General features: G+C 44.4%; 2 protein-coding genes across 4 annotated transcripts in view; one reads left to right on the top strand and one right to left on the bottom strand.

The window, feature by feature from the left end:
* The window catches only part of plcd1a (phospholipase C, delta 1a), a 28,258-nt gene extending 24,698 nt beyond the window's left edge, over positions 1-3,560 (bottom strand). For 2 of the 3 annotated variants that reach the window (XR_013767544.1, XM_079181285.1), the window contains exons 1-2: positions 2,258-2,458; positions 289-447 (exon numbers count right to left, since the gene is read on the bottom strand). Coding sequence is in view for 2 of the 3 variants with exons in the window: in XM_079181285.1 (XP_079037411.1) it covers positions 289-447; positions 2,258-2,357 (259 nt within the window). In the remaining variant the exon portion in view is untranslated. Of the gene's footprint in view, positions 1-288; positions 448-2,257; positions 2,459-3,377 lie in introns of those variants that run through there. The other variant, XM_079181286.1, reaches the window with a different exon arrangement.
* Positions 3,561-5,513: 1,953 nt separating this feature from the next.
* dlec1 (DLEC1 cilia and flagella associated protein) lies at positions 5,514-17,185 on the top strand. Its single transcript, XM_079181782.1, has 38 exons — positions 5,514-5,916; positions 6,015-6,155; positions 6,275-6,428; positions 6,534-6,647; positions 6,740-6,909; positions 7,095-7,318; positions 8,149-8,233; positions 8,324-8,411; positions 8,690-8,863; positions 8,969-9,105; positions 9,210-9,302; positions 9,508-9,598; positions 9,700-9,862; positions 10,244-10,436; positions 10,565-10,641; positions 10,793-10,955; positions 11,062-11,158; positions 11,275-11,405; positions 11,537-11,698; positions 11,780-11,910; positions 12,090-12,240; positions 12,483-12,599; positions 12,732-12,853; positions 12,955-13,140; positions 13,232-13,299; positions 13,392-13,543; positions 13,697-13,788; positions 13,870-13,946; positions 14,215-14,435; positions 14,586-14,744; positions 14,844-14,966; positions 15,081-15,175; positions 15,321-15,405; positions 15,547-15,744; positions 15,848-16,009; positions 16,150-16,300; positions 16,729-16,849; positions 16,981-17,185. Exons 1-38 carry the CDS (start codon positions 5,833-5,835, stop codon positions 17,093-17,095), a joined length of 5,067 nt encoding a protein of 1,688 aa, XP_079037908.1. The 5' UTR covers positions 5,514-5,832; the 3' UTR covers positions 17,096-17,185.
* The last annotated feature ends 244 nt before the right edge of the window (positions 17,186-17,429 follow it).

The raw sequence follows: 17,429 nt of genomic DNA, 5'->3' as shown, positions 1-17,429 counted from the left end.
CTTTGGCCTCACAGTAGTATGCAGAATCTGTGTGAGTTCAATGTCACCACCGCTCACATATTCACGAGTAGCCGTGGGATTTGAGGGGTGTGTTTACAAGAGGCTATTGTTGAGATCTGAAGGGAGAACTCTATGTTAACAGAATAGTAGCAGACAAATGAACAGCTCAAGAAGACAGTGGGTTGGACTAGCCCAAGTGAAAGAAAACTCACACAAACTGGAACTCAGGAGGATTCTAGGCTTTGTAGAACTTAAAAAGATGTAACCCATGTAGAAAACGACACTCACAAGTCTGCTTCCGCTTGAATATGTTGTGGGACTCATACCACAACGTCTTGCAGTCTTCCTGCAGTTTGAAGAAGCGGTTCTTCTTCCAGGCGCTCGAGCGAATCTTGATCAGCTGCCCGCCGACCAGCAGGAACTGTAGATCTGGATCTCCCTCCAAACCTGCAGGGGTCATACACAAATCCTATCAATTTAAATGCTGTATAATGTACGATGCACTAGCAAGGGGCTGTTTCTATAGAGGGAAATTATGACATTGTAACTAAGGAAAAATGTGTGATAGTAAGTTTCCAACACACAAAATGTTAAACTGTAAACTGCATGCACCTCTATATAACCTTAGTTTGACTATGACTCCTGGCTTTCACCATACGAATTGTATTTTTGTGGGCTGAATGACATTTCTGGCTTTCTAATGGAAGCTTTTTCCATATTATTCATTTGTTTTTGTCTTAAAAAGACCCTGTACATCTGAGCATGATCAGCTGATCGTGAACCCGTTTCTAACATTACCTGTGTGTACTTCTGTACTCAGCTCTGAGTGTACAGTCCAGTGATTCATGCAACAGTGCCAGTGGCTTATCATTCAGGTGAAGTAACCAGCTGATTAAAGCTTACTGGGAAGGGTGTGTAACAGCTGTAGGAAGCTAACAATAAGCTCACAGGACAATGCTGGCAATGTTTAGTCAATTTGTTTTTCCGTCTGTGCAGATGCGAGGTAAGGTTGGTGCTAGTCAGTGTATGTGGGAGGGACTGAGCTTTGCACATCACGTCAGTTTATGATTGCCATTAAACATAATACAGAGCAGTTGTGTAAAATGCCTATTGATGTCCTCTCAGTAAGCAAAAGGGCATTTGAGGATAAATGCATTCACAACAACTCAGCTGGGATTGTGTCAGGGTCGTGGGCAGCAACTAAACATTGCAGGCATTTTTTTCTCCCCCGGATCGCACCACAGACTCACAGAGGCTGTTTATGAGCCTCTGAACTCGCTGCAGGCAGCGAGGAGGACCAGGCAAAGCAGCTCGAGAGCTTCAAAGCCGCCTCTGCTCAGACAGGCTTTCTGTCTAGTGGCAGCTTGCTTGCTCGTCATCTCCTTCCTTGTTCATGTTATCTACTTTACCGTGAAGGAGAGGTCCTTAGTCACCCACCAGGTCTTTGCTATGAAAAGAGAACAGCAACAAACACTTCCCATATCTGTGGAAGTTTATGAAAATCAGATTTTCTTTTTTTACCCCCCTTCTTTTGCAGTGTAATCAGTTTCAGATGTGAGGTCGCCTACACCCTGTGAGGCAAGCTAGGGCAAGAAGATGGCAAGAATAAGGTGAAATGCCTCTGAGGAATTAGGTAATGAGCAGGTTTCTCACACAACCGAGGAGGGAGCCGGGGTGCTTTTTGTTGCGTTCCAGTGAGAAAGTAACAGATGCTCCAAAAGACCCATGCATGGTACAGAAAGGGTTGAGCAAAACAAAACAAAACAAATCCAGATGGTGCAACAGTTTGTCGCAGTATCAAAGTAGTATTTGCTTATAGTGCTTTATAACAGTTCGCATTGTATTGCTCTGCTAATAACTCATAAACATATGCGGCTACAAAAGGAGGAGTTCCCCTCTGTCCATTCGGCTCTTTTCAAGGTGAAAACTCCTTCCTGTGTTTGTCCCTTTTTGAAAGACAAATAGATTGCATGCCTAGTCATTTTCCGACCCCCTCTCTCTGAGTTGCCATATTGACAGAAAGACAGAAAGAATTCACCGCTCCAGGCAATGAGGACGCCTTCATAAAGCCTCCTGCTCTACACATACAGTGTGTTCACCTGCTGCAAGTTTCGATGTAATCCCTGATTTGTGTTGACGAGAATGCACCTTTCAAATGCAGGTCATCAAAACATTAGCCTGCCCGTGTTGTTGAAAATAGCCAGAGCGTCATTTTACGTCAACCCAGGCACATTTACACCTTTTGGGGGGGACTTACCTAACCGTTTTCCATTCTCCTGCGCAACTCTTTTCACCTGCTCCTGGTAAGCTTGCTCCTCTGACTTCGTCCTTTTCAGGCGCTTATGTAAACAAGACATTGTGGAATAACTTCTTCCTCTTCTTTGTTTATTTATTGATTATATTTACAGTAGAAACACGAGCTATCCAGTCGGTGTTTAATGTGTGTTCGGTGTGGAGGCGCAGCAGCAGCCCTACACGTCGTTCCCCCTTCATGGGGCGGGTCTAAACTCATAGCTGTTATATTCCCTGCAGCGGTGCATGTCCAGCTGTGCACACTCTGCCGAGGACTTCTATATAGAAAGTCTATATAGAAAGTTAACTTTATATTCAGTCTTAACATATTATTAGTGTGAAAACATCTCAATGCCATCGAGTTAGGACGCTTCAGATCGACTCTAACACTGTCAGTCTTTCGTTGAAGTGAGGAGGAGTCTCACTTCCCATTGCTTTAGGAATGGAAAATTACATTATAGGCTACATTACAACTTTAAGTGCATGTTGAATGTGCGCAGTTTAAACGCTTTTTTTTCTTCTACAAACAATTAGGAGGCTAAAATCTCGAATAAGTCCGTAGATCCTCTTTGAGTGATGGGCTGTGAAATAGCGCCACCCCGTGGTGGTAATGCGTCTTCTTTCGTCTAATTATCCTTCTAAATATGTGTAATATAATTTACAAGCGTTCTGGTTGTGGACAGACATGACGCCGGCGCGTGTTTGGTACTCTGCTGTTGTGTGAAAGGTGATATTGTCCTGGAAACAAAAACTAAAGCACCGAACACTTTGTATATTTGGGTTGCAAATTTGCTGTCAGAGACACTCTCACACTCATCCGGGAACCTAAACCACAACTATACCAAAACAACAGAAATGTAGTAGTTATATGCATGTATTTTTCTTTTCTTTTAAAAACGTTCAAGCTCTTTGATACAGATGAAATAAAGTCACAACTCTTATTGCCAAAAATCACACAAACATAAGTACACTAGATATTCCTCACCCCCCACTGCATGTGAAACACTTCAACAGGTGAGCTGGTGGATGCAGTAGAACAATTCAACAGGCGGTATAAATCTGTGCGTCACCACACACCAACTCACCATGTTTCCCAGCTGTGCCATTTGCCTCCATTCTGATTCCAGTCAAATTATATCACCATGAGCCGAGTCCTCTTCTTCTCCCGAGTATAGTGTCACCTATGTTACAGGAGTTACCACAACCATACACCCGTCTGTTCGTTGTATTTAGGGATTAGATCCAACGTGTGGGCCCCTCTGAGCCTATCCACACAGTGCACTTAATTCCAGCCCATCAGGCTCTTATACGCCGTCAGTCCACACCCACTGCCACACCGGTCTGACAAGTCCAGCACTGTTTGTCCTTAAAAATGTCATTCAGCTGGCTGCCAGTGAGAAACTACACCTATGGATGGAATTCAACAGAGACTAAAAATAAACATGCATTTGGTCCAATGCAAACCTTAAATGGGGGCTTTACTATGTATCTTATATGCTTAACTCAGTGCTGTGATTTTATGTCACATTCTGGCACAGAGAGTGATCTGATTTGTGTCGGGTGTTGTCCTAGTCTGGTACATACCTGCCGTTTAGTGAGCTCTAGCCTCTCCCCTCTGGCTTTTTACACTGCACAGTTAGTGTTCAGAGTGCGATCCCTCCACATCACACCATGTCTGTAATCATCATTATTGTAAAGTCTTTACATTATAGGACCTACTGACAGCAGCTGAAGCCGTCTATCCTTAGTAGACATTCCAGTACAGTGTTGATTCAAAGAGAAATATGTGCTAAAGCAACATATTCAAAGCTACACGAGCAGGTGTTGGTTATCATGCATGCAGAGCCCATCTCCCGCTCTTTCTGGCCACTGGGGAATTGTTAAAGGTCAGGTTTTGTGTTGTTGTTGGTGTCACTAATATGGCAGGATGCTAAACACTAAATAGTGTTTGTGCATTTGACACACAAGCTCCTGCTGTTACAACATAGCCTGATACAATGAGGGCTTAGACAGATCACGCTTTGTGTGCCTCTCTATTATCAGTATCTGCCAGCCTGTTCTGTCCTATGAACTCTCGTGTTGGGGCAAGTCTTGTGTGGAAAAAAAAGAAGCTCTGTCTGGCCAACCACGAGGAGCTACAAAGTGAGCTCAACAATCACTCTCTTTGAGAATCCCACTCAAGCACCGCCTGATTAGCACAGTCAAAGATTTTGTTTTGGGTGTCTTTGGAATTTTTGCCTCCTTAACGAAACACAGAGTTTAGAATGTATTTCAAAAGCGTTACTTCTTATACAGAAACTGCTCTTTTTGCATGCAGCCACAGACAAATGCTTGGAAAATACTTTGCATGACACAATTTGCAGAAAACCACCTATCCGTCAGTACCTGTGTTACACTTCTGCATTCTATACAAGAACAGCCAGCTGCTCTTTTCCAAGTAGCTTCTGCAAAAATAAGTCACACAGGCAGCAGCGACAATGCCACACCTCAAATGACAGTATGCAGTATGCCGGTGTATGTTTGATAAACATGTTGCATCTGCTGTTACGAGTTGTCTCATATGGTTCAGAGTGTCAGGTGAGAGTCACAAAATGCTTCAGAAATTCAGACAAATTGAAATCATCCTAATTTAATCAAATGAAACCATCTTTAATCACTAACTCAATGTAGCATGTGTCTGCCAATTGAACATGAAACACTTAAGTTTTAGTTTTGTAACACAAGTGATGAGTTAAATGATTATCAATCAATCATAGTCATCTTCAATACTCTTTAAATTATGTATTATTTAGTCAATGTTTCAGTGACTTTTAAGACGGTAGGGGAACTTTTGTATAAGGCCAATAGTTTATTAATGTATTATAGTTTTATAAAGTTCAGCAGTGGAAAGAAAGTAAGATGGATAGCCCTTCATTTAGGTTCAATTTACAGATAGACTACTTTACTCAAGTCAGTTACTTTTCAGTTTGAGAGTGGAAAGAAAGTAAGATGGATAGCCCTTCATTTAGGTTCAATTTACAGATAGACTACTTTACTCAAGTCAGTTACTTTTCAGTTTGAGACTTTACCCCAAAAACACACACAGATATAACATTGTTAAAGGTGGTCCCAGTGAACCAGTAGCTCCCAAACGTTTTGGCTCGTACATACATGTACATTATACAGTTAAATTGTTAAAATAAAGGTTAAAAGGCAGTTTTTTTGTTTGTTTTACAGTGAAATAACGTGTATTTTTCTGCGATCTCCTTCCTGGAGCACGTGGACTGTCTACAGCGGATGTACCGGTTGCTTTTGCTATGGCAACTGTACACAAGTATTGCGGAACAGCAGCGCGCTCAGAAGGACTTCAACACAATTAACTTGTATCCACATATGAAATATGTTTATAGGTTATGTTAGGAAGGCTAATGACGCGTGGAACTCGTCTTGCTAACGCTACGTGTCGGTTTTTGACGTTGTTTTTACGCTAATTAACTAACTTATACGGAATTACGTTGACGCACATTTAATCGTTAGCTGCGTGAGTGGCACACCTGCACCATGCAAGAAGAACCAGAGACAAGAGAAACATCGCGACTTCATCCGTCTGTGGACAGTCACAGACTTGCATCAGGAAAGTCACAGGTATGAACACCTGCTGCTAAGAATATACTCAACTAACCTCTAAACATAAAGCAAAATTGACTTTACGTTTTAAAAACATCTCTTGTCTTGTTTATTAGGACATTTCTCATGTGTTAGCAAGCACCTTTAAGGACCTATACACACGAGACATCATTGGGAAAGACACTTTGTCCAACCTCATGAAGACAAAGAATGGAGGAAGCAGCTACCATGACAGATATGTTGAGGAGCTCCAACAGGTGACCCGACAACATATCTAATGCTGAAACAAACTGCCCTGCATGCTTCACAATTCAACATCAAGAGGTGAAATCGTACAGTATTTCATGAAATGTGTCATTTCTTTTCAATCACGCAGGCTCATTGTGAATACAGCCGGTGTATGGAAGAGGCCGACATGCTGGAGAGTCATATAATTCAGGCCAGAGCTCGGGCTGCGGCCAAAGAAGAAGCCTATGAGAGACTGAAAGAGGAGATGGGAGATGTTCATGATCACCGGGGCATCCTCACAGGTGTGATGGAAACATTTTCATGAATTGATATCTGTTATACTGTTGTAAACATGTATCTACTTTGAATATACCAACAGGGATGTTATTTCTTATGTCTATTTTCAGTCCAGTCAGCCTTTTCCTGGTGTGTAGACGATGATCTTCTCAAAAAGAACAACCTGATTTCCCCCCAGGACTACTTACCTACACAAAAACCCCGAGTGAGAGCTCCAGCACCAAGTACATGACCCCCTTTTGGATTCATCTTAAATTATTCATAGCCAATGTGTTTTTTTTTTCCTCCAATATTTAACTTATTCCTTTCCTGTCAGTAAAATGGAATCCTGCCAAACCTACCATCGCCTGGACCATGCACATCTCCAGGGAGCCTCAGGATGACGGTTATACTGTAATGCCCAGCCCAGAAATGAATGAGTCAGATCGCAGCCTGACTCTCGAATCCAGCTCAGATACCCCAAAGAGGAAGAAAACTCCCAGGGAGGTGAGGAGTCACAAGCCTACACCCTTTTGATTACAAGAATAGAATGCCTACATTTGAATGAATAGATAATCAACTGAAACAGTAGACAAATTGAACAACAGAAGGACATAAAAAGAACATTATTAAAAGGCGTTCCTCTGAGTTTTGAAAACTGAAAACATCAGTGTTCTACTACTATGTTTCAGAGGCCCGACCAGACCAAACCCCCACCAAAGTGGAAGGGTGAGCCAAGCGCAACGGATCGGGCAGAGGGACTGGAAAGACTTCAGAAGCTGAAAGCTCCCCAGAACTTCCTACGCAATCCTCGCTTCCTTCCTCCGGTTGCACAGCCGGGTGGCGCATCCCTCGTCCGTCCCAGAACAAAAGTGGGGAAGATGGAGCGTGAAAGGAAAGCGATGGAGAAGCAAAGGTACCCGGAGTGTGCCGAGTAGAAGGGCACATGTCACAGTGAATGCTCATCTTTTTGCCTTTAAAATTGTTGCGGTTGCTGCATATTGTGAGTATAAATGTCTCGTGCCAAGCTTGCCGTTACGCATTACATATGCCTTATCACAGTAGAAACCCTAGGCTGTGTCCATACATCTTCAACTTAACATTTTCCAAAATGATTCCCATGTAATCAAATCAACCTAGCGCAACCCCCTCAGGTTCTGGGTCACATAATATTTGCAGATGGACTGATTCTTATCAGCCTATCTGAAGGTGAAACAAGACACAACCTGCAATGAGAGCCACGTATGCGTTAGAAGAGACATGCTGATTTATATTCTGCCCGTGGATACAAACACTGTTGGCCACAATTAACAATGGGAGGATATGCATGTAGGACACTTTTTGACTACTGTTGTGTTAGCAAGATCTACCACGTGCATGTGGTAAGTGTAGTAACGGGACGTCAGGGACATGCGCATGATTCTATATGCCTTTATGCCAAATATGCATAAGATGCAGTCATTACAAAGGTTAGCTAAGGGGTTGGGATTTAACAAGAACCCTTTCCCACTTCCGTTATATTAGTGCAGCGCCGGCTTTGACGCAACCTACAAAGCAAAAGACAAGTTTCTTCTTTGGCATATATAGAAAGTAGAATGAGAAATGCTGGCTTTGTGGTTTTGACGTAGATTTCAGTGCTGGCGGCGGTAGCTCGTTAACCCAGCTCACCACTTCCTGTGAGAGCGTCTTTGTTGAGAACAGACAGAATAATCAGGTGTTGCTTTTGTGTTCGTTCTTCCCCGAAAGCTCAACTGAAAAGCCTGTCCCAGCCTTTCTAGCAAAACCTTCAGAGGTGGTTTTCACTGACTACAGTGTGGGACGTGTTTATGAGGTATGTTTGAGTAACTTAAACAGAACAATTACAATTTTACACAAAACCACCCACTGTTTTTCAATGTGATAATGCCCTTTCCTGTTCTAGACTACCCTCGAGCTGAAAAACCTGACTGCTGCGAGCCGCACTGTCCGAGTCATCCCTCCTACCACTCCTTACTTTTCTATTGGCCTGGGTGAGCCTTTTTCCTTGTGATTGGATTACACAGCTTCCTCATTCCTGTCCTTGTTGATAGTGAGCAAATCATGACTGTATCAGAAAGGCATGCAGGAGCTTTGGCCAATATAGTCATACATCTCTGGAATGCAATCAGGTGATTTCCTGTTTTGTTGTTGCGATACCTGCACCGACTGCTGCATCAAACGCTATGAGAAGATAAAATAGCACACAAGTGAATTTAGAAACTTATGGTGCAATGTAGGAAGGGAATGATATGAAGATGTGTCTTGGCAGGGAGATTCCCCGGTGAGGGTGGTGTTGTTGCCCCGGGGATGAGTTGTAAGTACACAGTGCGCTTCGCTCCAGACTCCTTGGGGGACTATGAGGACTACGTAACGGTGGAGACCCTTGCTGGACACCGATTTTGGGTGCGCATCGCAGCCAGAAGACCCCCTCCAATACTCACATGTGAGTCTCATAAGACTCGACCAACCTTCCGTTGTTGTTGTAATGCTCATGAGTGTACTTTAATCGGTCATGCATTGTTTATATTTCCCCCTATTTATTGTGCAGTACCAAGAGTTCTGGACTGTGGTTGTTGTCTGATCGGAGGGGTACGATTTGTTGAGTTCTTGTGCAAAAATATAAGCGTCAGCGCCGGCACCTTTTGCATCATCCCCAAGAACCAGTGGCCAGCCTCGAACCTCAGGGTACGAATCAATCCGACACATTATCTAAGATACAGTAACTGTTTTAGATCCAATATTAATAAAAAGGTATCCTGCATGTCGTTTTCTTTCTTTTCTTTATATAGACTGTTGCAAGAACACACTTTTCTGAGCAGCCACCCTTTGCAGTTGGCCCGTCTGTTTTTGTGCTGCAGCCAGGAGAGGCCACTGTAGTGGAGGTGAGTGTGTGATGGAGGTAAATGGAAAACATGTGGATGCAATGCTTCATAGGCTTCTCAGGTTACTTCACAGTTTGTTTTAGAAGCAGCAGGTTTCACTTCTCTGCAGCTAACTGTGTTTGAATAGAAATTCAATCCTATAAACTGTCTGTGTGCTTCAAATAATAGTGTGTGTGTGTGTGTGTGTGTGTGTGTGTGTTTGCAGGTGGTGTTCTTCCCCACCACCGCTGAGAGGAGCTGTCAGGTGTTCACCGTTGTGTGTGACAACTGCCAGGTGAAAGACATTTCCATTGAAGGTGAATCTTTTCAGAAAACTAGTGAAATATGACTTTTAATCTGTCTATTGTAAGGTCCAAGTCAATTTGTCCATTGTCTGTATAATGTGTGAGTTTCTCAGGTGAGGGCCAGTCGATTGCACTTGAGCTTGTTTCTGTATCTGGGAAGAAGGAGCCTCCTGTGGTGGGAGAGGTGCGTGACCTCACTGCGGAGCACTTTGTCCGTTTCAGCCCGTGTAACCCACACTCTGTGCAGCAGAGAAAACTCATCATTAGAAACAACGTGTAAGCCTCACCCTCTCATACGTCATCACTACGAAGCATGAAATGGTATCGTGTTTTTAAAAAAATGTTTTAATGTCATGTGTGTCTTCACAAGTACAAACATCACGTGTGCTCTTGTGTGGCCACAGGATAGCGTAGTAAGAAGGGAGACCTCTTAAATTGGAGCGCTGGGATTCAAGCCCCTAGAGTTGGCAGGATTAACAGAGTAATTGTGTCCCCGAGTGAGAAACTAAATGCTGATTATCTACGAGACCCAGGCCTGCTGCTCCGTCGCTGACCCTGCTCAGCGGCACAAGCAGAAGAAGAGTTTCCCTTCGGGGATCATTAAATATCACAAATCTCTCTCTCTCTCTCTCTCTCTCTCTCTCTCTGGGGCTGAAGCCACTTGGAGCTGCCTTTCCACTGGCAGATCATGAAGCCAAACCTGCACCCATTACTTCCAGGGGAAACCCCAGTGCCCTCCCACATCCAGTTCCACCTGGCCACAGACGATGCTTTCCATGTCAGCCCCCTAACTGGAGTTCTAACCTCCTGCCAGGATCAAGAGTTTCTATTCACCTTCTGCCCTAAAGAAGTACAAAAGACTCCAATTATACAACAGAAAACAATACTTGTATAACACAGTATGTCTTACATTACGCGTCTCCTGTTTGGAAGCTAGAAGCCGATATTTAATTCATGTGATGTTTGTGTCTTCTTAAGTTGAAGGATTACCACAGTGTCTGTCACTTAGTCCTGAATGATGTTCCCCATCCGCCACCAGAGCCCACTGACAATGGGTAAAGTTCCTGTCACTTTGTATGCACTGTGGTAGAAGTGTGTGTAAAAACAACACCCCAACATGACACATCCAAAGAACTGACATCACAGCAAAGTATTGGATTGTGTGTGTGTGTGTGTGTGTGTGTGTGTGTGTGTGTGTACATCTAGTGTCCTTCAGCCTGTGCGCACTGGGTCCAAGGTAGGCGATGTCATAGTCATGGAGATAGAGCTCAAGGGATCAACAGAGCCGTACCAGGTCCTGCTGGAGCCCTATGCTGTTGTTATCCCCGGAGAGATTTATATTAGCTCGACCACCCGCAGGCATTTCAAGGTTACCGCAGTCATTTTTTTCCTTACGTTAACTATAAATGACAGATATTAGATTTCTAACACAATTACAGTTATTCATGGTTGTTCCTGTGTCTTGCGTGTTTTAGATGTGGAACCACAGCAAAGCCTGCATCTTTTTTCAATGGGAGAGAATGAGCAGCAGCAGCCACATCATTGAAGTACAGCCCTCTGCTGGTGGCATAGGTGTGTCACACATCCTCCTTTATCTGGGTGCACTTGTACATTATGAATTGTAAACATCACTTATTGTAGTTGATGTGTTGGTTCATTATTGATTGATCTGTCCTTTGTGGGTCCAGAGGAAAACGAGTGTTTCGATTTCGACCTGATTTTGAGGGGAGAGAAACCGGAGAGGGTTGTGACCAGTCTGGTTTGCTACATAGAGCACCGCCGCGAGCCCGTCACTTTGGCCGTGGAAGTCTGTTTTAAGGTAAGAATGACTCGTAACACCATCACAAAACTGCTAACATGTCGTGGCTAAAATCTTTCTATGATATTCCTCGAGTATAGTTTATCTGTGAGCTGTGACCTCTTTATGTTCGTCGTTTGACTTTCGGACAGGGTCCCACGGTGACCCTCAGTGTGCCCAGTGTGGAGTTTGGGCTCATGAAGCTCGGGGAGCAGGCACAGACCACTCTGCTCCTCACTAACATTACCCATCTGGAGGCTTCCTGGACACTGGAGGAGAGGCCTAACAGTCAGCAGGAACACCAGGACACACAGGTGCTGCACACTGGACAATAATATAGCAAAACATTTGTGATAAAAACTGACATTAAATCTATATGAATCTCTGTTGCTTAGATCTCAGTGGAACCACGCGGAGGTGTGCTGCCCCCCTTGGCCTCTTGCGGTGTTGACGTGCTATTTAGTCCCCGTTTCTGCCAGCGATATGAAACAGAGCTGGCGTTGACGGTGGAGAATGGAACGGGATGGTAATGATGCTCAGCTGCATAAAAGTTCACTGTTCCTCTCTTTGAGATGAAATAACCACTGTACTTAATAATTAAAGGAAGGTCTGTGCAGAGGGACCAGCCCAGCAATAATGATGTTTCTCAGCGGTCCGTCCCGTTGATAACAAGCAACCCTACCTGTGTGTGTGTGTGTGTTGCAGTCACTTGTCGGTGCGAGCAGATGTGCAGTCTCCACAGGTGTGTCTGCTCAACGGTGAGCTGCTCTTCTCTGAACTCTACATTGGAGTTCCTGCCGAGGCAACCGTCACTCTCTTCAACCGGACCCTGCTGCCTTCACACTTCAGCTGGATGGTACGCATTTTATCACCACTTCATTCACTGTGAGAAGAATGAACGATGCAATGAATGCTGCCATCATGTTAGACGCCCCTGGTCTGCTTGAATGATAATCCGTATCATATGTAAGGCTGTTTGTATACAAATGATCAATTAGAGAATGGCTCTGAGTTTTTTTATTCCTCATAGGTCAAATTAAGATGTCGTTCATGACAATTAATACTCGGTGATCTGAGTTTCACATCTTCACCCACCAGGCTCAGCTCCAGGGTCAACAGGCTGAACTGTGTACAGCCAGTTTTGACCCCTCCTCTGGCACTCTGGGACCTAATGCCAGTTTGGAGATCACAGTTCATTTCATCTCTCACACAGATGTAAGTAAAGTTATTAAAGTCCCAGTGAAACTAAAGTTAGAGCGTAATTAGCTCCTCTACCGTGACCTATTCCCCAGTGAAACGGTACAGTTACAACAGGCATATGAATCATATTTTTGTCTCTTTGTCCAGCTGGATCTGACTGAGGTAGCTGCTCTCTGTGAGGTCCAGGGGATAAGCTCTCCTCTTGTTGTTAGCATCATGGCTTCCAAAGCCAAGAAACTCAGTGTGTCCTACTCACTGCCCAGTGTCTGGTAGTAACCTTGGCTTAAAGTCCATTATCTAACCACCTAGTAGCTTCACTAACTCTAGCACAAGTGTTTGTTAAGTCACGGTCGCTTTTCTTTGCCTTTAGCTCTCCTCCAGATGACGAGAGCCCCTCAACACTGTTGCTTGACTTTGGCGATGACGTCGTTTCGAACAGAGCAGTTACAAAGCAGTTATTGTTAACCAATCAAACCGCCATCCCTGCCCCTTTTATCATAGAGGCGGATTATTTCACCTGCCATGCCTCAAAGCCAGAGAAGCAGTCAGAGAAAAGGTAAGGGGAGCGAGCTCACTAACCTGAATAACAGATCATAGAATGACTTTGCTGTACTGCAGATGTGACGCGCGCTGCATTTTAATCGCAGATTGACATACGTCAAGAAGCCGCCTCACTCTGTTCAAGCTCAGCAAATAGAAGAAAAAGCCCTCAAGGGTAAGCTTAACTTTTCATTAGTGCACACAGCACACACTTTTAAAATCATGCAGATTGAGTGCACACTCCCAACTTCCCGTATCTATCGGCAGAGTTTGTGAGCAGCCTGCTGGCTCATGGGAAAGGAGCAGCTTTCCTTGTCCTACCAGACACTGGGATGCTGGGACCTTTTGAGACCCAGACTGTGGACGTCACTGCCTGCACGGAAATGTGGGGCGAATACAGAGATCACCTCATATGCAAAGTAAGATGCCATGCAATGGGATGTAACAGATATTTAGGGATTAGAATTTACTCTCTAATGTAAGATTAAGATTTTTCAAAAACATCCTGTTCATTTTGTTGCAGGCTGATGAATAATGTTGAAATCTAATCCCCCCCCCCCTCCCCCCCATAGGTGGGGGACCTCGAGCCCACGCTCATTCCCATGCAGATGACGGTGACAGGCTGCCCACTCAAAATGATGGGCCAAAGTGGACCAAAAGCACAGTCTGTTCCTATCCTTCTCTCCAATTAAAATACACTAATGATGGCATTATATCTAAATCAGTTTGACATTCCTGTTTGCAGTATTGGGTTTGGCACTCATGTATCTGGAGGGGACACGGTGTCCCGTTCTTTTCGCATCAACAATCCCACCATGTTTGGTAAGGGAAAGTGCATAGAGTGGCTGGTTACAAATACCCACAATGCTCCACATGTTTTCTTCAGAGCCAACAACTGTTGGAACTGTCTGTTCCTGAGCTACACCAATGTCTCCACTTGGAAAATGTTTGTTTGTGTGTTCGTCTGACTCCTGCAATAGCAGTATGTCTTTTTTTTATCTGTAGTCTCCTGTGACCTCTCTGACTCTGACTGACTACTTCTCCCTTTTTGGGGTTATTAAAGTTATCTAATTTAAATCTTTGCCACCAGATATTCGCATGGACTGGGAAACATACAACATAGATCAGAATGACCGTAAACTGGTGGACATGGTGGTGGCATATGGAGACGCCTTTCCAGTTAAAGATGCTGATGGCAACGAGGTGTTAAGTGGCGCATTAAGGGTTTCTGGTGGGAGCGTTCAAACAGCCTGGGAAAGAAATACGACCCGAGGTTCTGAGGGGACGAGCTCCTCCCTCCGTAGCATGACCGTGAGTCCATTTTACGTCGCAACACGGATACATGAACATAAACTTGAATGACTTTTATGACGATGCCTCTGGGAAATTATTGTGGCTACGATGCCAGTGAGTGAACCCACATTTCATTGGCTGAAAGCGGCTTAATCCTATTGATTTCAGAGCGGGGAAGGGGAGGAATGTGGATCCGAGGATGACTGTGAGGAAGAGGAAACATGTCTCTATCCCTCCCCTGCAAAGAAAAAGCCTATCTCTGTTCACATCAGACCTCATGTGGGCAACCGCTCGGATTACCCATACTGCATCACACCCCAGCAAATAGTACGTTGATAAGACTTTAGCTACATACATCCATTTTTCCACTCTGCTTTTAGCGATATGAATAACGATGTATCATCTTTTTCTACTGATCATCTCAAGGTGATTCGAGCAAAGAGCAGCAGCACCATCCATGCCTCTTTCACTCCTTTGACTCTTTCCGGGTCAGGTTGTGAGTCCAGATGTGTGGGCCTGGCTCTGGGCTTCATGAGTCTAGACTCCGAGGTAACAGGCTCAACACGCTAAACAAGCGTCTTTCAATTTTAAATCCAGGAAAAGGCACACAGGAGATGACTCTGACGCAACCTAAATTCCCTTATTATTGTATTGTGTTTACAGATGGCTGCCTGTGTCCCGGGTAAAGTTGGAAGAGCTCAGGGTTTGGATTTGGAGCCCGTCAGAATGGATCTACTTGCAGTCGTTAAGCCTGCAGTGTAAGCGATTACAATCATACCAAGTCCCCAAAATCCCTAATGAATCCAACTCTGTTTATGTTTCCTAAATTAAAATGAGCTGACGTTAGACAAGAGGTGGTCTGATTATGTTTCATATCTCCCCCTTGGCTCCATGTTGCTGCAGGCTGATAGTGCAGATAGAGGAGGACGAGGGGGTGCTGGAGTTTCACGCCTCAGCCGGTGATTTACTGAAGACAAAATACGAGATGGTCGGTCTGACAAATCAGCAACACTAATCAAAAGTGCTCTGACACACTGAAGTGCATGCGTGATGTATTGATCCCAACGGTGTTCAGTATTTCAGACCAGTCATGCTCAGTGGTCGCTTTTCTGGTTGTTTTGCTCCGTAGGAGCTAGTTCATGCATTTGACACCGAACGGGCCTTTGAGCTGAGAAACAACTCAGAAATGCCCCTACACTTCCAACTGGAGACTCGGCCTCCCTTTAGAGTGCTCAAGCAGCAGCGTCGAGTCCGGACCAGCACCTCCAGCAACCCACCTACTGGTGACAGCCAGTCTCTGGTGCTGCACCCACAACAAAACATGCAGGTGAGATGAGGAGAGTCGGTCATGTTCTGTGAAAATACAAAATGCTCCGTTATCTTGTCATTCTTGACAGTTAGTTGTACTTTTTGTTGCCTGTGAATACCAGGTGAAGGTGGCCTTCCGCTGCTCCCTGTCCCTTCTGGATCACGCAGACCAGACGGGCGAGGAAGTCCCTCCTGGGGTGACGCTGATCCATGGTACAAGAGAGGAAAGGAAGCTGTGTTTCCAGCAAAACCTCCTGATTCGCTACAGCAACAACAGCCTGCAGGTCAGACACTGTCGTGAAGCTCAATGGTGGAAATGCGTCAAAGAGAGAGAGAGAGAAAAAAAAATGATACAACACAAGTCATTATGCGTGTTTATAGGTAATTGACCTCACAAAGTGAATTTCTTCTCTGCTCTGTGCAGACAGTGCCTCTCTGTGCCCATTTGGAGCTCGTTACAATGCGTCTGTCCAGTGACAGCGTCGATTTTGGGTTCTGCTACGTGGGGAAGACACAGATAATAGAAGTCATCCTCTACAGACACGGAGCCCACACTGGCTGGAAATCAGTTACAGGTATCTACTGAACTGTCTTCTGTATTGTTGTCTCTATCATTGCTCTGACGTTAGCTCTGGGATGTGTTTGGGTCTTTAGTTTCTGCACAACTTGACTAAACTGACTGGAATTATGCTTTTTATTTTATTCTGTTTTTGGACAAGTGAGGATGGCATTTGACCTGCCCCGGACAAGCCTTGTTGTTGAGCCCTGGGTGTCTGACTCATCTTCCTTATTAAACCAGTTTGTAGCCCAGTTAGTCAATTAAATGTAATGAGAGAGTTTAACATATAATGATTTCCTTTTGTTTGCTGTAATAATTATATTGTCACAACACGAGATGACGTCAGTAGTGTCAATTATGAGTCATATTCCTTTGTAGCTTATCAACCTGTAATTGCCTTGTGTGCTTCCCTGTGTGTGTGTGTGTGTGTGTGTGTGTTTGTAGAGTCAGATGAAGGAGACTCCGGTGTGTTCAGAGTGACACCAGACTTTTGGTCTCCCAGGTCAAAGGAGCGCCATGTCACCAGCGGTGGCAGCCAGTGTCTCCAGATCAGCTTCACTCCCAGGTAACAAACCACAGACCGCCACAACAACGTCTACACAGGGTTTATGAGAAGCTCACACTATAACGTTAACATTTCACTACGATATCCAAAACATGCTTGAGTTTCAGATGTTTGCATGTTATGTGTTCTAGTGAGGACAGAGAGTTCAGGGCCATCGTGGTAATCCAGGCCCGTCTGGTGAGGACCCCCCTCACTCTGCAGCTCCAGGGAACAGGATCCTTTGACGAAGCGTACTGGCCGACCTAGATGTCCTTAAAACATCACAGTCACACAATCCACCACCTGCTCTCCTGAAATCAACTTGTTTATTTGTTCTTTTGTAAGAATGTAAATAAATATGAAGAACAACTTGTCAGGTCTCCATCACTGTATTACGTATAAACGTGCTTTTAATAATAAGTAAATTATGAACTTGTTGGAGGTTTCCTATCAAGACGCTGAATTTAATATGCTGAGCCCTGATTTATGATAAACCCTCGCTGAATTACAGTCACTCAATCTGTATGTTTACATATTAATGAAGGATTTATGCAGTTAAAAGTGAATGTGAGTTCTTATGACACATGTAGTGCAACGTCCT

The sequence above is a fragment of the Pholis gunnellus genome (assembly GCF_910591455.1).
Source record: "Pholis gunnellus genome assembly, chromosome: 20".
Lineage (NCBI taxonomy): Eukaryota > Metazoa > Chordata > Actinopteri > Perciformes > Pholidae > Pholis > Pholis gunnellus.
Note: the sequence above shows the minus strand (reverse complement) of the source record. Positions and strands in the feature narration are given on the sequence as shown.